Source organism: Vipera berus (genome assembly GCF_964194415.1).
Source record: "Vipera berus genome assembly, chromosome: 1".
In the NCBI taxonomy this organism is placed as follows: domain Eukaryota; kingdom Metazoa; phylum Chordata; class Lepidosauria; order Squamata; family Viperidae; genus Vipera; species Vipera berus.
Genome location: NC_138202.1, coordinates 235777157 through 235800672, shown reverse-complemented (window position 1 = coordinate 235800672; position 23516 = coordinate 235777157). Strand labels below are relative to the sequence as shown.

Below are 23516 nucleotides of genomic sequence, written 5' to 3'. Positions count from 1 at the left end.
ATGAAATCATTAGAAGATGCCATGTATAAGGAAGACTAAAGAAAATCTTATATTAACCAGTTGTAACCTTTAATGAAAGCAATATGACAGTGGTGGCGAACCTATGGCACGCGTGTCAGAGGCGGCACTCAGAGCCCTCTCTGTGGGCACGCCTGCCACCGCCAGCAGCTTGCGCAGGTCCATTAGGCCGGCGCCAGCATCCGGAGCAGCAGCCCCGCCCAGCACAAAGAAGGCAAAGCAGCCGGCTAGCAAGCTCATGTAGAGGTGATAGATCATATCCCCATGCGCTCGCTGGCCTCTGTGTGCGGGGGCTGATGGTGTCAGGCAGCAGCTGCCCCTGCCTCGCCTTGCCCCACAGCATTGGCACCCCCACCCTACCCCCTGCCTCACCCTGCAGGACAAGCCTCTTGCCCTCCGCCCCACCCACCAGAGACCCTCTGGATCTCCCCCAATCCTGCCCAGCCCCCACAGGCATCCCCCCATGAGCAAAATCAAGCAGGCCATACCCATCCAGTCTGCCATGAGCACCGCAGCCAAGCCCACCCAGTAGGTCACACCCCACACCCACCCTGAGGGCACCACAATGCTGATGCGGCCCCTGGCACTTTGCGATAAATAAGTGGGTTTTGGGTTGCAGTTTGGGCACTCGGTCTCTAAAAGGTTCGCCATCACTGCAATATGACATCATATACACAATTATAATGTATACTGTAATATCAAATATCAAACATATGGAACTGTGTTTATACACAGACATACAAAGTATATAATAACAAATTCAAATGTAAGCAAATAAGGCAATCTCAGAACTAATAACTACAAAATCCTTAATTTGGCTTTGATACATCTATTTAATTACAATAATGTTTACAATTTATATCATTTTATGTAACCCAATCTAGAAAGTATTTTTGAATTAAACATTAAAATCTCATAATGAATCAAAAATACACAACCTCTGACGTTCTTATTTCAATATTAAGGGCAGGTTAATACAAGAATGAGCTCAATGCTTACAACTTTACATGAACAATGACCCCCCCCAAAAAAAAAAATTCCATGCACACATTGATTCACACAGAACTAATGTATATAAGATGCCACTCCAGATGAAAAAAATAAATATTTAATGTAATTGTATCAAGACCAATATGTAACTTAGCTTTGAACTTACGAATAATCTGTATCTGTGAAGTGCAGATCTAAAGATAGTAGGAAATTCATTTCATTAAGAGACTCTTCAATCTAGGAAAATAAAATAAGTTACACAAACTATGATTTACCATGCATTCTCATGTTGAAAGATACAATATTTATATATTTCTCTTTATTTGCTCATAATTACAACGTTGTTTACAATACACTAAAATACTTTCATATAAGAGTTTTCTATGCAGTATAAAGCAACGGAGAGCAAAGCAAACAATGCTTTTAAATGTTACTAGTACAATTTAAAACACTGAGTAATAAAATAGTGGATTGTAAATCCAGTATTATTTGTACAAAATGGACCTATGTGTTTTAAAGTTCTATATAAATAGCATGCTACTCTGTCTGTTTCAATAATCCAAGGCTTTGTTTTTTTGCTGGCTTGCCAGGGAACATAAATCATGTATAACCAAGATGCATGGCATGAGACCAGTCATTCTCATTCCATGCTGACAGAACCAAATTGTCAATACTGGCAGGTAATTTGGACCACTGGATAAACAGTTGAGAATACGAAAGAAAAATAAAGGGCAGATGAACAATTGTCTTGATAACTGGATCTGAAACAACATGTACCAAACATTTCAATTCTTCTTACTGAGCCGTGATTGCAAAGATAAAATATTCTCTACAAATAATGAAAGGAATGGATCCAACAAGTAACTGGGAAGCCATGCTCTGAAGGCTAATTTGCACTTTTGGTTCTAGCCTTTTCAGGTTTCCAAAGAAAAAAAGATGGGTGTGCACTCCCCACAAATGTGGCTGATAGTATCATAGCTAAACATTCAGCTTCTCAACCATATTAAGAAAATAGGATTAATTATGCAATTTATATTAATGAAGTTTTTATTAACTATCAGGTAGTACTTATGACTTGTCACTTAGCAACCAAAGTTATGATAGACCCTGAGAAGGTATTTATGACCTTCCAATGGACTGGCTCCCTAGTGGTCATGTGGTCAGGCACTTGGCAACCTATCAGCATTTAGGGCCATTTGCAATTTCCCAGTTATTACTGCAATGTATGACATTTGCCAAAAATCAATGTTTACAGGGTATAAATGGGGGGGGAGGTAGGTGGTTAGGGGGAATGGGAGGTAGTCCCTGCCTTTTCTAATGCTTGTAGATGGGAGGGACCAAGCCTGGAATGGTTTGGATTAAGGTAGGTAGTTAACGAGCAGTAAAAATCACGTAACGATAGCAATGGGGATTGTCCAGATTTGTGGTTGATAAGCGGAGCAGTCATGTGACACCTCAATTTTTGACCACATTACTTTGTTACTAAAAGTCTGGTACCAATTGTGGTTATGAGTCAAGGACTACGTGTAATACTATGCTTAGAATTAGAGAGAAAGTCACATTCTAGGCATTTGGACATTTCTCTGTTATCATTTAGGTCGGAGAACAGTCTCTACACCAGTACACTTAGTACCTATGAATAAGAGACTAAAAATTTCTTTGCCTTATGAACCTTGAAAATAAATTAATTTCTAAAGGGGAAAAACAATTCACATTTCTTACCCTAATCTTATTCTTTTTCATTAAGTCTTGAAAAAGAACTCTGAAAAGATCGTGCTGTAGAGGTGGGCCAGCCAAGATGTTGACATTCTGGTAAATTATAAAATGTTGTCTACAGTATTCCCAAAATTATGCTTATCCATACATACAGGAACACTGTGTATGCTGCGTAGGATGATATCAGGTCATCCCAATTTCTGGAGAATCTTGGCTTGCTGTTTCTTTGCAAAGACATAGCACTGAGGTGCTACATCCAGTGGGATAATATTTATTTATTTGAAATATTTGTCTTCTTCCCACTCATCTAATGGCTCTGAGCTTCTTGAATGCTTTGGTTGTCTATTAACGTACACAGAATTTTGGAATATATTAGTCTTCATTCACCAGGGCTTTTCTTAACATTCTTGGTAGCCACCCATGAATTAATTGTATGTATGTATGTATGTATGTGTATGTATGTATGTATGTGTATATATCATTAGTTAAGCAGATGCCAGTATTACCTTTCTTTCATCCAATAGCATTTTAATTTTGAAGATCATTGCATCGTTCACACAGACCTCTTCATTTTTGTAGAGAATCTGAAATGTTTTACTGCAGACTACATTGTCATGGACAGAAGCTGGGAAGGCAAGATCAGCACCTGAAAACAAGAACATTGGCAAGCAGTCATCATGGCTCAAAATTTATTGCTATTCACAAACTCATATATTATAATTAATATACAGCCATTAAAAAACAGGAACATCTGATGTTGATGCATTAAGGAACAGAAGTGAAGCACAACCAGAGCACACCTTAAAAATCAATGCAGCCATTGTTGTAAATGTCTGTGTGAATATATGTGTGCATGGCAAGTGTCCATAATATTTTAGGAACTTCTTAAACCATTGTTAAATTCAGCAATATTAGTATTTCTAATCTGGTCTGAAGAGAAATTCTAGAAACACTCAAAAGTATTTTAAATTCAAAATGTTCCAAGTTTAAAACGGCTTACTGTTTTGACATCAAAAAAAGATTGTTTGAACTTATTGATCAGTATGCTATTTTTTCCAACTATTCTAAAAGTATTCCAAGTTTAAAATGCTTCTCTGTGGGAGCGCCAGCCCTTTGGAATCAACTCCCCCTTGAGCTTCGGATGGCCCCGGACCTCCGGTCCTTTCGCCGCGACCTCAAAACGTTCCTTTTCCATCAGGCTGACCTGGATTGATGATGGGTTTTTAAAAGTTTTAATTTTTAACTGTGTAATTAATATTTGGGGCTATTTAATTTTTTGTTAACTTTTGTACTGTTGTTTTTTATTGCTGTTAGCCGCCCTGAGTCCTCTGGGAGATAGGGCGGCATATAAGTCCCATAATAAATAAATAATTAAATAAATCATAATGGAATACTATGAAGCCTAAAACACGTATAAACATTTTGAATTCAAAGTGGCTTTCATATAATTGTAAAAATTCCTTTAATAAATTTTTAACAAAATCTAGTCAATCTTCTATAAAAGAGCTCCCCATCCTTTCCAGGTTGGCGGCCTGGAGGGAAATGGAGGAGCAGGGAAATGTGTATGCGCGCACATGCACAAACGGGCACACGCACAGCAGTGGAACTAGCACTCACACACATGTGCCTGTGGGCCGTGAACGCTTGCGGCGGTGCTGGCGCCTGCGGGCTGCAAGCACCTGTGTGATGCTGGCGGCCGCACTAGTGTTCCCATGCATGTGCAAACGGGGCTGCTAGCGCCCACGTGGCGGCACTAGCATAAGTGGGGAAGGCACACACACCAGCCACTCCCATTCTCGGTGACCAATAGGCCACAGCCCTGTACCGGGCCGTGGTCTACAAGTTCAACACCCCTGTTCTATACAATTTCACAACAGAGAACAATAAAAAATAACTGCAAATACAATTTTGGCCATTTTTCCTCTATTTTTTTCATTTGTTCAGAAGCCTTAAAATGCACATATGCTCAAATTTCTCATAAATATTAAGATCAATTCATGAAACTCAGTAGCTTTACTGGTGGAGCAGTGGGCTAATGCCTCCTTAAGTAACACCAGCTGCCTGCAATTAGTGCAGGTTCACATCCCACCAGGCTCAAGGTTGACTCAGCCTTCCATCCTTCCGAGGTAGGTAAAATGAGGACCCAGATTGTTGGGGGCAATTAAGCTGACTTTGTAATAATGCCGCTTGGGGTGTGTGTGAAAGCCCTAATAAGCAGGCATATACATAGAATGAAGGCTACTGCTAAGCTTGTAAGCCGCCCTGAGTCTTCGGAGAAGGGCGGGATATAAATGGAATAAAAATAAAAATAAATAAATAAAATTATTTAATATATAATGTAATGTTAATAAGCTGATAACTTTTTAATAAAAGTACTATTAAACAGCAATTATAAAGCTTAAATATTAATGAAATATTTATACTTACTAGTTGCACGTAATAGGTTTGCTTCAATTTTGTGTGGTATTCTTGGAGGAATTTTCATAGATGCACGAATTTGATAGAATCTTCAAGACAAAAAGAATATTTCTAGAATTATTCTGTTTATGATATGTTCACCTTTTAAACACTTTACCACAACTTTAAACTAATATGGTTTTCAATATGATTTACAGAACATATAAGAATAATGTAAAAAATACAAAAGTCAACAAATTATACATGGAGAGTACAAAGATTGCTGCTGAAAATGCCATGCACATTAAGTGAACCCATTGTTCACAATGGTGCAATTTTGCTAGAAACCAAAAGTAAAGTGTTGGGTAAAGGTGTCATAAAACATAGTTATGTGATCATGGGATGCTGCAAATGGCTGTAAATGTTGCTGAGCAACCAAAGTGCTAGCACAAATTCGCAATGGGGTCCTCTGCCCTTCAGAGTTTTAGATCCAGGTCATAAATTCCCTCTTTCAGGTAGGTTGTAACTTTGTTAGCAAAGCGAAAATAGGAATATAAATTTTTACAATGTATAGTAATTCTTCTATGTTGTAGTTTTGGTCCTTAATGTCAACCCTCACTTCTGGGCATCCAAGTGCTCTTGGCAACATTTTCAGAACTGGTTTACTAATACATTCTTCCTAATGATGAAAGAGATTAACTGGCCCAAAGTCATTCACATACGTTTATGCCCGAGAGAGGATTAGAACTTAAGTTTCCCCATTCCTAGTCTAGTACTTTTAACCATGACACCAAACTGAGTCTAAGTCATCTTTAGAATTTAGTAAATTTTAACATGGAAATTTCTGCATTCAAAACACAAGGACATGTGAAGATATGTTAATTTTCAATGCTTTAGCGTGATGTAATGAAGATTTATTTCATTTTTCAGGAAAACAACAGCCATAAAGAAATTTCTTTCTTTGGGACATGAAAAAGAATAGCAATATGTATCCAAATGAGATTCAGAATGAAGATACTGATCACAAAACTGCTGTACCATAAACAACAGAAACCATAAACAAAAACCTTTAAAGCCTTTTGAGGAAATTCTAAGACACAACTTTATTAATTTATATTTATAAATGTCACAGAAACCTAAATATCAAGGTGTTTATGTTCCTTATCATTGTAATTTAAAATCCTTTCAAAGTTGCAAATGTCAAATGTTAATACCCTTTTTAAAATAGTAATATTTTCAATCCCGCTCTCTTTCTCATCTATCAATTCAGAAAGATGATTCAAACAACTTAGCTTTTCTTATATAAGTAACATTTATCAAAGTATGTCCTCCACTACTTTTTATCTCAAGATATGCATTAAAACACACAATAAATTTCCCTATACAAAGACTTCTGCAGTAATACCATCAGAATTTATAGCATTTATTGTATGGTAGGAAAAATAACTCACCCTCTTTGAAACAAATCCACATTATAAAATTTGTGGAGCTCTACAGAGAATTCTACCATTGCTTGCACTTCGCTCATTTTTATGTAGATGGAGGAGCTGTAGAACAGTTGCAAGGAACTTAATTACTGAAAAGAAGGAAAAGAAGACAATTGATATGACTCATAAATGACTCTCATACTCGTATATATCATTCATAAATATGATTTCCACTAATTCATTATCTGTTTTTTGTAATTAAAAAACCCCCTAAATTCTTAATCTTCACAGCCATTTTAGAATCACTTTTTAATGTTATATGACAGAGGGGAAAGGGAAGCAGCGGAAAGAAAATGTCTATTTAAAGTGGCAAATTTAATGAATTTGCCTACAAAAATGTTATTCAATCTTTAATTATTCTTAAAATAGCTAAGTCTGCTGCATTAGATTCTATAGCAACGAAAATACATTCTATTTCTTTTCAGTGACAGATATAAAACTTTGAAAACTGAGTTGCAATTTCACAACAAGGGCCTATTAGAGTGTCTTGAAAGCTAGAGCTACACAGAAACACTCTGATTAAGACACCCCACCAAACAACATCTTTCTTCTGCTGACATTTTTGTGAATGTCTGCAGAAGAAAACAGTCATGCATACTACACCTGTAGGTTTTAGCTTTCCTGTGAGGCAGGACTTCTAAACACAATTATGCTGAACAAGCAAATATCTGCAGAAAAGTAATTTGAGCAATGTCAGCAAAATTATGTTTAACTTGTACACTCACTTGATGAGTGCCCTGATTTTCTGAATGCAGATAGTGAGGATTGCTTATTTTAACCTATTTTGGATGTAACAGTAAAACCCAATTTAGCAGTCAGGATATCATCAGCATCTACCTTTTGGCTCTTCATCTCCTCTCTTACTCTAGTGTGATTATGATGAAAAAAGTGATCAATTTTAAAGCAGAATTTTTTAAAGCAAAACTCCAGAATTTTTCATCACATCCAAACTAAAAAAGATCTTTCACTTAAACACTGTTTTGTTCAAACAAACCATTAGTCATATAATTTTATAATTCTGGCTTATTAAGAAACCAAAACTTTCTCAAGTTCTTCTTGGCTGAGCCAGGGGAAAGTACCGTAGGCAAGTGTGTAAGTTCAAGGCTCACTGTTAGTCATATTGTATATGATCTTACAACATAATTTAACATAAGGTCCAAAGGGGACACTTATTCATTTATTTTGCTTATTATGCTTTAAAATAAGCTGAATCAGAGTATTTCCAGTTAACATAGCAACCCAAAGCACACTTTTTTGCTTACAAACAAGAATTTGATATAATCTTTTCAAATAATTCAAATAATGCAATATCAGTTACATTAGAGCCAAAGCAGGATCAGTCAGACACTGTTGTATCCAAACATGTGTAGAATAAAAAGTAAAATTGTAAAGAAATAAGCAGTCCAGTAAACTTCAAGCATGTTTGGCCATGTTCAGAAGCATCAAGAGTGGAAGTGCCAAGCTTTAAGGCTTTGTTAGTAATCAGTCTGATCAAAGCTGTATACCTGCAGTTCCCTTTGGTCAGTAACACAATATTTACTCCTCCTTACAATACTTAATATTTTGTTTAATGCATTTCATTTAGTATAAAGCATTAAGGATCCAACAAGAAGACAGAACATTATTTCCTTCATAAATCCATCACCTTGGGAGTGAATATAGATTTTCTAACTCTTTATTACAATATGGTAAGAGTGAGACTTAACATAGAAAACCTTACAACTATGCATTTACAGTATTGTTAAAAGTTTAAGCTTCATCTTTACCTCTAATAATAAATAATCCATTTTAATGAAGGTAACAAGCAGTCTTCCAGTTCCTCATTTTTGCAATCAAAACCATTCTGCTTACTCTGCATGGAAAAGAAAGCAAATTATGGAATATCTAAATCCAATCTATTTCTGGGTTTTCTCATCAGAATAAAACAAAACGTTAACAGTATTCTTTGTGCCTCGGCATACAGTCATGCTGGCCTCATGACCACGGAAGCGTCTTTGGACAACGCTGGCTCCCTCAGCTAAGAAATGGAGATGAGCATCGCCCCCAAGAGTTGGATACGACTGGACAGGGGAAAGCATTACCTTTATTTTGAAAGTGAATGCCTAAAAAAAACCATAACATTTGAAATGAAACCAACAAGTCAGGAATATTTTGTAAAATCCACATTAATTTATTGTGATTAAATGCAGGAAGAAAAAAATAATCTAATAGTAGGCAATACTTAATTTTAGAGGAAATTAAAAAATCTATTATATTAAAATATGTTTTAATGCTGTATCTTTATTATAGCCTTTTATTTATCTAAATCTTAGGTTCATTTATATGTTGACTGATCAACGTCCTACGACTAACAGCAATGTGAAACTACTAAATTGGTTTAGGCTGGTTTCTGTTCCTTGGTCACAAAGAAAATACATTTCTGTTTTATATGTATTCTTTGAATCCCATGCAACTGATTTTTTCATACTGTGCTTTCTCAAGGAAAAAAATATTTTAATCTGTAAGATAAACAGTATTGTAACTATTGACAAACTTGTAAGAGAAGCACTTTGGAATACAGTGTGACCATTTTAGTTGTTATTTTAATTGTTTTAGAACATCTATATTCTGTTTTTAAATTATTAAATGCACAATAAGATATTTAAGGTAAATTTTCAGTTCACTAGGCAAGAAAAGCAACTAGCATTTGCAAGGATTGCCTGACTAATTAAGATAAGCAGAGAGCAAGACAGGGATAATTTTTTTCTAGCCTGGGGACTATATAATCTTTGTGCTCCACCTGGGGCTGCTAGTGGCAAGAGGTCACGGGGTAGAGTGGGAATTTTAGCCCTTAAGGGGGAGTTAAGGAGCAAAATGCCTTCTTCAAACACCTTTAACTTCTCCAACATCAGTATACTAATGCAGCACTTTCAGAGCTTTTAAGAAATGAATGACTGGGTCATATCATACGCTAATCATGTTCCTACTGAAACAAAATAATTGTATGGCTTTATAGAATAATTCTATAGTCTTCTCAGATAGAATTCTGGGATTTTATTAAATAATATTCCTTATATTTAATAACAAGAAGCTAAGTTGGGATATTTGTGAGTATGGGAAAAAAGAAGGCATAGAAAGTGGTTTTTAAGTTATAAATATTATTGGTATAAACTGCTTTTCTGAAAACTGAAAGATGGTATATAAATATTTGAAACAAATAATTTTATCATTTATACAGCATTCTGCAGTGTCCAGTGGAGATACAATTATTGCTTTATTATACTGTTCCAAGAGTGCTAACAACTACAAATAAAAAGCTAACAAGCAAAGATGTAATATCTTATAGATGTGACAAACAGGATGTTGACTGCTTACTAAATAACCATCTTTATTTCAATAAACACACCAAATTTCTTTCTTCACTGAAAAATAAATTGCTGCACTTTGTGTTCAGATGAAGTCATAATCTGCCCTTTGGTTTAATTTATTTAGAAATTTGAGGTTGGTCCTTTTTCTCATTCAATAAATTTCAATGGTGAAAAATATGGCTGCTCTCAAATAAATTATCCTATAAGTGTTGGAATTAAGATTGCCGGCAGAAATATCAACAACCTAAGATATGCAGATGATACCAGTCTAATGGCAGAAAGTGAAGAGGAACTAAAGAGCCTCTTGTTGAGGGTGAAGAAGGAGAGTGCAAAAGTTGGGTTGAAACTTAACATTAAGAAAACCAAGATCATGGCATCCGGCCCTCTCAATTCCTGGCAAATAGATGGGGAAGAAATGGAGGTAGTGACAGATTTTATTTTCCTGGGCTCCAAGATCACCGCAGATGGGGACTCTAGCCAAGAAATTAAAAGACGCTTGCTCCTAGGGAGGAAAGCCATGGCAAATCTAGACAGCACACTAAAAAGCAAAGACATCACCCTGTCAACAAAAGTGCGTATAGTCAAGGCTATGGTCTTCCCAGTTGCAATGTATGGCAGTGAAAGCTGGACCATAAGAAAGGCTGAGCGCTAAAGAATTGAGGCCTTTGAACTGTGGTGCTGGAGAAGAGTCCTGCGAGTCCCTTGGACTGCAAGGCGATCAAACCAGTCAGTCCTAGAGGAGATCAACCCTGACTGCTCTTTAGAAGGCCAGATCCTGAAGCTAAAACTCAAATACTTTGGACACCTAATGAGAAGGAAGGACTCACTGGAGAAGAGCCTAATGCTGGGAAAGGTTGAGGGCAAGAGAAGAAGGGGACGACAGAGAATGAGGTGGCTGGATGGAGTCACTGAAGCAGTAGGCGTGAGCTTAAATACACTCCAGAAGATGGTAGAGGACAGGAAGGCCTGGCGGAACGTTGTCCATTGGGTCGCAATGGGTCGGACACGACTTTGCAGCTATAACAACAACAACAATAACAACATAAGTGTTCTCATTACTGCCTGCCAAATAACTACATAACTTCTATTCTCAATCTATGAAATCAATGGGTCGGACACGACTTCGCAGCTAACAACAACAATTGTGCTAATGAAATATTATATAAAAATTATTTTAATTCAGTTCCTTTCTAGATTGTTAGACCCTGACTGACAGAAACCCTGTATGGAGGAACCTTTTCCACTACTGTGTGTCTTAATTAAGTATTTAAAATAAATACTGCATGAATTTAAATGTTCGGAATAGGCAGATAAAATTGCCTATTCTTCTGCACAAAAAAATAAAATTAGAACTATAAATATGAAGTCTATACTATTAAAAAAATAAAGAAGACAATCAGGAATATAAAGAATAAAGACTAAAAAGTGGTGTTTGGAATTATATAGCAAACATTGAGGAGCAGGAACATAAAATACATCTAAAATAGGAAAAAAGAACCATATAGATTTGTCCTTATACAAATATTTACTACATATAAAAATTAAAGGGGTGCTTATGAAAGAAAATATTTAATTTTTCAAATATAATATACTTGAAGTGTGATGCATAGTGCATGACGCATCGTGGTTATGTTTTTACAGTTATAGAGGTAACATCATTAATTTGTTGTATTCCAGAATGCATATTAATGGAAGTAGATGATTAAATTTAATGCCCTTTATTATAGATAGAATGAAATTTTCCCCAGGTTTTATGTCGTAGCATATATAATGAAAAATACCCTCCTCTGCAATTTAAAACAAGTTATTTCTAGGATCTATGTACTCAATCTTTTTATTTGAATACAGGCAGTACTTGACTTACAACCAAAACAGGGACTGAAAAAAATGTTTTTAAATGGTATGGTCATTAAATGAGACATCACCTGACTGCACCCAATTTTACGGTCATTTTTCTGTGGTTGTTAAGTAAATCACCATGGTCATTAAGTGACATTTCATTTGATTGCCATTTGTGATCTTCCCTGCTGATCTCCACATTGACTTTGCTTGTTGGAAGCCATTGCAAACAGCAATCAAGTGACCCCAGGACACTGCAACTGCTGCAAATGCATGACAATTGCCAAGCACCTGAATCACAATCATGTGACCGCTCGGACACTGCAACAATATTTATACGTGACAACTGGTCATAAGTCACTTTTTTCAGCACTCTTGTGACTTTGAGCAGTTGCTGAACAAATGGTGGCAAGTTTCAGATTTACCGTACTGTCATTGCTTGTGAAAGCTAAACAACTTAATGGGTATAGAAGCAAAACAGGATACAAAGAAAGGCTTAGGCTCCTGCAAGAGGCTTGCACCATACTAACAGATTTATATCACTTAAGGAGCTAAGATATATGTACAATCCTATCCTGAAAGTCATTATCAAGCTCTGTCTGAAATTTACTTCAGCACTGATAGGAACTCTTTTTAGAGACTAAGCCTAGTAGTATCATACCTTCTTTGAAATATACCTGTGTAGAAGACAGTAGCAATTCCAAGTTCCTATAATTATATAATAGGATGGTCAAATCATATACACCAGTATTAAACTAGCTTTGCTATAGAATCTCATTCTTCCTACTGTGAAGGAAAGAATGGAACTTAAGAATCCAATGCTCAATCACGGATCATTCCTGTTTCTTGTTAACAGTATGTTATACACCAAACGTAGGGCCAGTACATGAGAGTGGAGTTTTAAAACTATTAAGACACAGCTGCACATAAGCCAAATAGAAAAAAACCACAGCCATAAAGAGTACACAATTCTTTTTCAATTCCATAAATATTGTCTATATGACAGCTTGGTGATTATGCAAAGTATCCTTTTAGGAAAGAATCAAAGTTCATAATAAAAAGAAAAGGAGAAATGGAAAACTATGTTGCCCTAAACCAGGGGTAGGCAACCTCGGCACTTTTATGACTCATGGACTTCAACTCCCAGAATTCCTGGCTCCGGAATTCTGGGAGTTGAAGTCCATGAGTCATAAAAGAGCCGGGGTTGCCTACCCTTGCCCTAAACCTTTAAATGTATTTTATTTCAGATCTTAAATGTTTTTTAAAATTGATTATATGCCATCGAGCCATTATTAATTCTAAGTAACCACATAGCTTTCCTCCACGACAATCCATCCCTATCCAGTTTTTCCAAGTCTCCCAACGGTGCACTTAATAACTCTATAACCGAGTCCATTCACCTTGCTGCTAGTCATCCTCTTTTCTTTCCTTCCACCATTTCCCAGCATTAGAAACTTTGCATAATGGATCATCCAAAGTATGATAATTTGAATCTGGTCATTGGTGCGAGAGAGAACTCTGGGTTGATTTGTTCAACCTTTTGTTTTCTTTTCTGGTATTCTCAGGAGTCTTCTTCCACACCAAAGATCAAAAGGGTCAATACTCTTCCTATTCTTTAAATTCCAATTTTCACTTCCATAGTTAGAATACCATGCTTGCACATTTCCAATCTTTGTAGGTATAGGCACAACCACAGCATTTTAATATCTTTGGCGCTGCCTTCATGGCTGCTTTATTGCGTGCTATTTTGTAATGTAGTTCTTGACTGCTTGTTCCTTTATCATTAAGGGTTGATTCTAAAAGTTACCCCACCACTTTGATACCCTTGTTGCCAATTCTAAGGTTGGTTGTTCAACCTGTTGCCATTAGTTTTTATATTTAATTTTAGTCTCATTTGTTCACTGTTCTCCTTGATTTTTATTACTACAGCTTGCAGATCATTTGCATTTTTGACTTTCAGGATAGTATCATCTATGGGGATTAAAATCTGAAGTAAGCTAGCAGCCTTCATTTTTCTCCTTAGTAATAACCTTGAAGCATTTTATTCATGCAATTTCAAATACTTTCCTCCTGGAGATCATTTATAAATGTAAGAACTCATTAGTAAAAAGGCTGTAGCAGTGTTTTGTACACTGGGTTTCTATGTAGACGGGGCATCCATTTTCAAATATAAGTCTTCAGAGTGCACCTCCTGATTCTTGAAAGTTTGTAAAGTCCTACGGTAGTTGTGCCCTTAAGCCTTGAAGGCAGGGTTGTGGACTATTCCTCTGAACAGAGTTAACTGAAGGTGGGGTGTTGAATGCTTATATTCCTGATTTATGTACAGTTGTAGTGTGATCTCTGTTTTTAATAGTGATTTTGATTATCTCGCTGATAATGCTTTTCTTATTTTTCTACGTTTAATCCAAATTATGGATTTCAGGAATTGTACACTGCAGAATCAGTTTGACTGGTATAGCAGATGGATGGATGGATGGAAAAACTCCACTCTCACATACCGGCCAAAGTTCATGATTTAATCTTTCTTGCAAGGTGTAAGTGCACTAGACTGTACAGTCTCAATACAGGATAGTAAGTATGGCTGCTTTGGTATAAAAACAGATATTGCTTTCTTGTCATTTTACCAGGAAATTCACCCAGGAAAAAAAGCCCTATTTCCATATTATTACTAGTATTAATTCACTTAGTTATTTTATTCCAAGGTCATACTCATTTCGTCCTTCATTTTTCCCAGCATTAGAACCTTTTCCAGAGAACTAGGTATTCACACAGTATCTCTGAAGTAGGTTAATTTGAGCTTAATAATTTGTGCCTTGAGTAAGAACTCTCGGTTGATTTATTCAGTGGTGCATTTGTTTGCTTTCATGGCTGTCCACAGTATATTTAGGAGTCTTCCCCAACAATAAAATTCAAAAGCCTCAACTCCCTTTGTATTCTGCCTCTTCAAATACCAACTTTTGCTTCCATACAGAGTCACAGAGACTTTCACTGCTTGTACAATTCGGATCTTATACCATATAAGCTACTGCTATAAATTTTCACATAAGGCTCAAAGGGTACAGGTCCTTGTGCAAATATTTCTACTGTAAATGTTAAAAACAAACTGAAAAATAATCGTATTTCCATTAGAAAATAATTATGTTCCCAAACAGGAACATCTCATTCTATTAGAGAGATAATGGCTATTAGGAAACAAAAAAACAAATATGATACATGAATGAGGAATAAATGAACAAAAGCAATAGAATCTTCACATGGTTGATTAAAAATATAATCAGCTACTTATTGAATCTGAAAAGAACTGTATTAGCTTATCCAGACTCCATATTTTGACAGTTTACAGTCTAATGTAGAATTTTTATAGCCTTGGCCAACTATGTGAACATGGAAAAAAGCAGTAGCTTTGGCAAATTATGTCTTCCTAGCATCTTATTCTATGCTTCTTCACCATGAAACTCCTGTGTTCTATCATTGAAATTTAATGCATCCCAGATGATTTCGTAATATGTTCTAAAACACACATTCATACCATTCCTACTTCTCCACTGTTTTTCATAAAGTACACAGTTCAAAAGACATTTAATTCTATTTCAATGGCTATGAGTGGCAAGATAAAATTGAAAACACCAAAGGATATTTTTAAAGGAAAGTTTATTCACCATTATTTTCTCCCTGATTAATCCCCGATTATTTATTTAGTTATTTCAATCATATAGCTATACATCTTCTAAGCAGATTTCTCAATTTACACTCTGAAAACATTACCTATTAAAACAAAATTACAAACACAAGGAAATATAAAGATGGAGAGAGAAAGAGAGAGAAATTATTGTATTCAATAAACTTTTTCCTCCTTTATACTCCTAAGTGTTCTAAAAGAAAGAAATAGATTTTGTTTTGTAGGACATAACTTATAGAAATGAATAGCAGGTAATATCAATGGTCAGACATCCTGAATATATCATTCATCTTTCCAAGTGATGTCTGTGAAAATATATAGACAAAACTGAGGCCCACGCCTGCATGCAATTCCTGAAAACCTTTTATATAATTCCCAAAGGCCTTTTATAAGTTAACAAATTCCTGTAATTCTTAATGTAATAACTGTTAAATCATTGAGCAATAAACTGTTTAATAAATCAACAATCACATGAACTATTTAATTAAAAATAAGTTTAACGTTCATTTCAATTTTCTTTTTTTGTTTCTAGCTGTACCTAGTTTTTGGACTATGACATTAGCACTGTCACTTAAAGATCCCCTGACATCTAGAGCAGTGGCCCACAACCTTTTGGGCACCATGGACCAATTCCACGGAGAAAGGCTTTTCTGTGGACTGGAGTGGGCATGGTTTTGCATGCTGCCTGCATCCCGTGGATGGAGCTTCACTTGTTTGTGCAGCCCAGTTACTGGCATGCCGCAGCCTGATGCTGGTCTACGGACTGGAGATTGGGGATCCCTGATCTAGAGGCATGCTACAGGACACAAAACAGGCAGTCCATACAATCTCTAGTTTGTAAGGTCACTTCTAGCAAAGAGAAAGAATAGCTCCAGACAAAGAACCTGACAGTGCTTGGCCAGCTTTATTCAAGGGGAAGAATCATATTTACAGCTATTCACCATAGGCCACAAAACCCAGAAAAATTACTGTGCTTTTCCTAAGGAACGCCAGGAAGAACATCTCAATCATACCAAAACTGAGTGTTTGTGGCTTTTGGAACTAGGCCCAGGGATTTTTCTCATAGTTTCTGTTTGGCCAATATGATCTGGCACATTGGGTGTGTTCTTTCTCGGTGGTAAGACATGCTCTCTGAAATGAGGTCCCCCGAGAGATCCATACACCCTGATGGCAGTCCCAAAAGACCTTGAAAACTGGATGTTTTCCCAGATAAGGGTTAATAGGATTCCTGGTGTTTTTATATATTCTGGACTACTGCAACACTCTCTACACGAGGTTACCCTTGAAGATTTGGAAGCTACGGTTGGTACAGAATGCAGTTGCAAGGACAGTTCTTAGGACTACTCGGGTGATGTTACATTGCTGTTGTGCAAGCTGCACTGGTTGCCAGTTCGCTTCCAGGCCCAATTCCAGGTGTGGTTATTACCTTTAAAGCCCTTTATGGCATGGGTCCAGATAACCTGAATAACTGTCTCACCCCAATGAATTGGCCCACCCCATCCACATGGGGCAGGTGGAAGGGCATGCTGAAGGACCCCATCAGTCAAGGAATTTTGGCTGGCAGGGTCTAGGAGAAGAGTCTTTTCTGTCACGACTCCTGCACTCTGGAACATTGTGCCTCTTGACGGAGCACCTTGTTGGCCTTCCAAAAAGGCCTGGAAACCTGGCTTTGCCAATTGGCCTGGGGCTCTGATAGGGGCGTGTCATACTGGAGGTGGCTAATGGATTGAGATAAGACTCCACCTCCATCCTGTATCTTGCTCCCTCCCTTGCTATGTTTGTTAATTTTAAGTCAATTTTAATGATTAATAAAATATAATTAATGTTAACCTTTATTATTTTAATGTTTTATGTTGGAGGATTTAGTTAATGTAAAAATTTCTCCACAGTTTCTTCAAGTCCCTGTGTACAACTAAATACTTAACCTATCTGCAAATTTACTGTTGTTGTTGTTAGTTGTGAAGTTGTGTCCAACTCATCACGACCCTATGGACAATGTTCCTCCAGGCCTTCCTGTCCTCTACCATCTTCTGGAGTCCATTTAGGCTCACGCCTACTGCTTCAGTGACTCCATCCAGCCACCTCATTCTCTGTCGTCCCCTTCTTCTCTTGCCCTCAACCTTTCCCAGCATTAGGCTCTTCTCCAGTGAGTCCTTCTTTCTCATTAGGTGGCCAAAGTATTTGAGTTTTAGCTTCAGGATCTGACCTTCTAAAGAGCAGTCAGGGTTGATCTCCTCTAGGACTGACCGGTTTGATCACCTTGCAGTCCAAGGGACTCGCAGGAGTCTTCTCCAGCACCATAGTTCAAAGGCTTCAATTCTTTGGCGCTCAGCCTTTCTTATGGTCCAACTTTCACAGCCATACATTGCAACTGGGAAGACCATTGCCTTGACTATATGCACTTTTGTTGGCAGGGTGATGTCTCTGCTTTTTAGTGTGCTGTCTAGATTTGCCATGGGTTTCCTCCCCAGGAGCAAGCGTCTTTTAATTTCTTGGCTGCAGTCCCCATCTGCGGTGATCTTGGAGCCCAGGAGAATAAAATCTGTCACTACCTCCATTTCTTCCCCATCTATTTGCCAGGAATGGAGAGGGCAGGATGCCATGATCTTGGTTTTCTTAATGTTTAGTTTCAACCTAACCTTTGCACTCTCCTTCTTCACTCGCAACAAGAGGCTCTTTAGTTCTTCTTCACTTTCTGCCATTAGAGTGGTATCATCTGCATGCAAATTTACTATCTGGCTTTAAATTGTGGCTGGATAATTTGATGCTACTAAAAACAAAGTTATGATTTAAATTCATAAAGAGGGAAAAAAGCAAGTTATAAGAATCTTTCCTGTGGGAAAATGCTGTTTTGAATTTTAAAAAAAGTTGCGATTTTGAAAGCTGAACATTACAGGGAACTAAAAGGAATTAAAGATTATAATTAAAGAACAATTAAATTTGATTTATTCATACAGAATGGAGTAAAATTGTCCTTCACATTGGACATATTGAGAGTTATTTGTGAACAATGGATCTCGAAGTAAATTTTAAGGATGTTTGCTATAATAGATAGTTTAAAAGATATTATGGAAGAAGAATAAGACAGAGACCAAATTGAAAGTGGTTTTAAAAGTGACAAGCTACAAGAATGATATGGGAAAATATGCTACACTGGACATCTTGAAAGATCAAGATTGTTATATATAAAAGAAATATAAAGTTTATTTTATCAAAGTTAAAACAGATATGCTGCTATTTCTGATAATCCTAATGGACTTTATTTATAGATACGAAATATGGAAAGAAGAGATCATTTACTGTATTTTAAGAACTTTTTTACTGTATTTCTTTTTTTTACTAAAATTATTTTTGCTCATTGTGATGAAGTGGGAAGTCATTTCTTATAAATTATGGTTGGCTTATGCCTAATATCAGATTATGGTTTGCTTTTTCTGAATTCCAAACAGTGACCTTAAAGCAAGAAGCATGGCATACAAATTTAATATATTACTATTATTATTATTGTTCAAGACAATGTGAAATCACGGCTGCCAGTTCTTTAACTGATGTTGGCATTATTATACATCAAGGTCTTCCCACGAACCTAGGACATCGTAATGTATCAGTATAATATATGTGCGGATCCAAGCAAGATGGCCTTTTGAAATTGACAGATGGAAATTTTGTCAATGTGCCAGGCAAGATTTTTCAGTATATGGCACTCAGTGTGCCGATTGTTATTATCAATAACAGCCTATTAGTTTGGATGAACTAAGCCACAATCAGTCTAAGTAGTGAATGGAAATCAGTTCTCAGCCCTGTTTATAATTCTGATGTGATGGTCACTCATAACCTTACAACTTACAATATATTGTGGTATAGATACAATAAGGATTGATATCAAAATAAACTAGATCAGGCATGTCAAACTGGTGGCCCATGGGCCAGATGCGTGACGCCAAAACCACATCCACCCCATTGCCGGCAATGGGGAAAAAGTCCTGATACATCGCGTGATGTCACATGACGAGTTTGACATGCCTTAACTAGATTATACTTTTTTAAAAAAGTATTTGCAACAATCTTGTACCACTGTGAAACTTTGAAATGTATACGTAAGTACCTTATACTTGCAGGAAAATGCTAGGAAGAAAAAAATGTTCAACAAAAACTTATGCTATAATAAACCTGTTAGTCTAAAATATCACAAGATGCAACACAGCCATCTCTCTGAAAACATTGTGTGTGTGTGTGTGTGTGTGTGTGTGTGTGTGTGTGTGTGAAAGAGAGGGGCGGGAGACTTTAATAATCTAAATAGTTACATCCACAACTCATCTTTGCCCCAAACTTTTGTTTGAATAAATATATTTTGAGGTAAGGAAACCATTCAAAACCACTATGAAACCACAGTTACAGTTCATTAATATATATATACAAATGTAAGAAAACAGGTAACAAACACTAGAGCTATAGGGAAATCATTTCTAAAGACTTCTGGAAAAGATCTTTTTGAGGTTATTGTCAATCAATGTAAGCAACATTAAAGAAAAAATGGTAAAAGGTTTAAATTAATTTAAATTATATAAGTATCATGAGAATGGCATTTTTAAGGTCACAGGAAGTTATCTGTAAGCCACCAGGAATCACCATGAGTTGGGCAGCCATATAAATTTTTTAAATAAATAAATTATATGCTTCGGTAGCTAAAACAAATCAAGACAATAATAACTAAGTATACCCAATCAAGTGGATACAGCCCTTAAAATAACACTCTTATATGTTAGGACAGGTTTTAAGGTACACTACCTAAAACCCAGTAAAGAGCTGTTTTTATAAGGTATTATTAAGTGGCTTTGGCAGAGTCAAACCAGGTCACAGTATTATCCTAGGAATGTGAAGAATGTATATTTCTAATGTCTGGAAAAAATAGTAGACATCTCTACTCTAAATAACAGGTAATACCAAAGTTATATCTGGTTATACAGCACAATGCATTGGGCTGGAGAGGTCTTTCTTTCCCTTCTATTCCAGCTTTAAGAATAAGAGAGAACAAAATGCCCCCAAGAACAAAAACAACTTCGAAACCCCGCGAAATCAAAGGGAAAGAGCTTTTTAGTTAGCAACACCAGGCTTCCCCCCCCCCCCCTAAGACGATGAAAAAGCTGTAATTCAACGGGCAACCTCGGCTGCTCTGCTTGAACTACACAGAAATGAGAGAAAACTATTTCAAACAGGGCAAAAAGCCAAAGGACATTTCAGTACTCTCGAGTAGGAAGGGGAGGGCGAAGAGGAATCCGGGGAGAGTAGATCGTGGGATCTCGTTTGAGATTTACAAATAAAATACAGCCAGAAACGAAAAGGGAACACAAGAGAGGGAGAGAGGGAGAGGGAGAGGGAGAGGGAGAGGGAGAGGGAGAGGGAGAGAGAGAGAGAGAGAGAGAGAGAGAGAGAGAGAGAGAGAGAGAGAGAGAGAGAGAGAGAGAGAGAGAGAGAGAGAGAGAGAGAGAGAGAGAGAGAGAGAGAGAGAGAGAGAGAGAGAGAGAGAGAGAGAGAGAGAGAGAGAGAAACACAGAAAAACACAAACACCAAGCTTTGCTCCCTTAGTTTAAGGGAAACGCCACGACCCACTTGGGACTGAATTACCAGGCTTGACTTTCACTCGAAAGCCCAGATCATTTTTATTTTTTTTAAAAAAATATGTTCACTTTTTACCTTTTGGGGACCCCCTTGGCGAAGCCCCCAATGTCTTGCGCAGGCTGCCTCTGCCTTCGTGCAAGAGGAAAGGGACGCCCCTCTTCCTCACAGCAATAACAGCCTTTTTTTTTCCCTGTTCGGGTTTTCCCACCTGGGCCCCGCCGACCGACTGGCGAGAGCGGCAGAAAAACAGGCTTCCCTGCTGGCCGGGAGCGGCACCCACCTGCCCGTCTCCTCACCTCTTCCGGATCTGCTGGCTGGCTCCTCTTTGAAGACGAGCCCAGGCCTCAACCACAGCACCGGCGTGGCGTAACGCGAACATCCGACGCCGGTCCCCCCCCTCCCTCCCTCCCTCCCTCCCTTTCCCGGCCGAACGGCCCGTGCGTTGGGGAAGCGAGTTACGAGCCGCCGCCGCCGCCGTCACCAACCAGCCACCCAACGACCAGGGCGGGAGAGAAGAGGCGGCGTGCGCCGTGAGGGCCGGCAGGGAGCGCCCAAGTTATGCCCCGCAGGCGACGCTCCGGAGCGAGGGCGGCATCCCGGGGGAGAAGCGGCGGCAGCGGCGACGGCGGCGGGGAGGAGCGGGGGGGGTCGCTGCCTGGGCGCCGGGCTCGTGACTGCCCTCGCCGCCTCTCCCGCTTTCCCGGAGCTCGAGCTGGAAGAGGAGAGAGCTGGCCGCGGCGGTTCCCTCCGCCTTCCCGGCTGGAGCGCCCCCTGCTGGGCCGCGCGCGGGACCGCTGCTGCTTTTGCTCCCTCTGGCCGGCGAGCCAAACAAAAAAGCGCGGAGAAGAGAAGGCGCTGCCAGGCCGACGCTTTGTGAGGGACCCTCCGGAGGGCACGTCTTCCTCCGTCGCTACCGCCTCTCTCCGGGGATGCTGAACGGTGGTGGAGGTGGTGGTGGAGGGTGGCTTTTTACTTACCTGGCCGAAAGAGTTTCTTCTTCTCCCGGTGAATTCCTGGGAGGGCTGTAGAAGCAGGCAGTTGCCGCCGCCGCCGCCGCCGCCGCGGCTTCAAGCAGCCGTCAAACCGCCGCAAGCTCTCTAAGCCAGTTTACAGCCTCAGTTTATAGCGGTTTTATCTCGCCAAGTCTTTCCAGAGAGAACGCTGTCTCTTTGGAGCCCCAGGACGTGAAAAGACCCCGAAAGCAACATAAATTAAACATGTAGCACAATCCAGCCTTAAAGCGACTCCCCAAGTTGTCCCGGGTGTAACGAAAAACGGGGAGGTGAATTCGCAAAAGGTTTCAAAAGGCAGGGCGATTTGCCTAGGTATCACCAGAAAGCCAGCTAATCTTAGGAGCGAGAGTCCAGCTCTTTCTTCAAAGGCTTATTATCTCGAATTAAAAAAAAAAGCTCTAGGAATGTGGCCCTCAAATAACCAGCAGTTAATCTAATCAAGATGTAGTACAAAAAAAAAACAACCTGTGGCAGATAAAGAGTGCGGTATTACCTCATAATTTTTTTAATGGGAATGAGTAAACTTCAGCTTCCAAAACAAGTTCTGGCGTATGTGTGTATTTCGAGCTGTTCAGAAGCCTTGCATACAGGTTTTTTTTAATAGTACAGTAGTTGCACATCATTATAAAAAGAGTATCGCACAGTAATTCTAATTATGTTAATAATATGGGTGTGTTATGTGATCCTTTAGCGTGTTCGTGGCAAATCAAGTACGTTATTTCAGAAACCGTAAAACTTCATATTACAAATAAGCTGAAAGAATAGTAACTTCCTTTAGCATTCCTCCAAAGTTTGTAGGTAAAATAATGGATATAGGAAAAAGCAATGGAGTGAAAATGATAAGCACCATGCTGAGTTAAAGATTATGCAAACAAGGTCATCATAGAAACTGGAGCTTTCATTGAAAAAGATTTGTGATGACCAGTGTAAATTTGTTCCAATTGTGAATTTGTTCCAATTGTGTCCTTGGGAGTGACATAACCTAAAGTGAATAACTGAGATGGAATAAATTTAAGGGGATGTACTTATTGATCTTCAAAGTGTGTTCAAAGTGTGATTGATTTTATAGTAGTGACACTTTGGAAAGCCAATTCAAAGATGCTTTGGAAAAGCTAATCAAGGTGTTTCAGTGAATTTGCACGTCAGTTTAAACAACATATTGTAGGTTCCCTGAATTCCTATATTTCAGTTCTTCAGTTTTTTATGACTTGGCTATATAAATATTTTCTGATTCTGATATAAATACTGTAAATGGGATCTTTTTTTTCTGGTTCCAAGATCTTTGTTATATATTATAATTTGCTACCACCAGTTCAGACCAAACATATGCACATATTTTTTTAGTGGAAATCATGTGAGCTAAATAGAGATTTTTAGACAAAAGAGTGAGTTTGAACAATACCACTCTGCT

General features: G+C 38.1%; 1 protein-coding gene across 10 annotated transcripts in view; it reads right to left on the bottom strand.

Moving 5' to 3' along the window:
- Positions 1-23109, bottom strand: part of FAM135A (family with sequence similarity 135 member A) — a 57602-nt gene extending 34493 nt beyond the window's left edge. For 3 of the 10 annotated variants that reach the window (XR_014028007.1, XM_081339782.1, XM_081339789.1), the window contains exons 1-6: positions 21373-22026; positions 8375-8460; positions 6573-6697; positions 5152-5231; positions 3231-3370; positions 1175-1245 (exon numbers count right to left, since the gene is read on the bottom strand). Coding sequence is in view for 8 of the 10 variants with exons in the window: in XM_081339782.1 (XP_081195908.1) it covers positions 1175-1245; positions 3231-3370; positions 5152-5231; positions 6573-6649 (368 nt within the window). In the remaining 2 variants the exon portion in view is untranslated. Of the gene's footprint in view, positions 1-1174; positions 1246-3230; positions 3371-5151; positions 5232-6572; positions 6698-7211; positions 7277-8374; positions 8461-21160; positions 21342-21372; positions 22035-22069 lie in introns of those variants that run through there. The other 7 variants (XM_081339786.1, XR_014028006.1, XM_081339784.1 and 4 more) reach the window with 7 other exon arrangements.
- Positions 23110-23516: the final 407 nt, after the last annotated feature.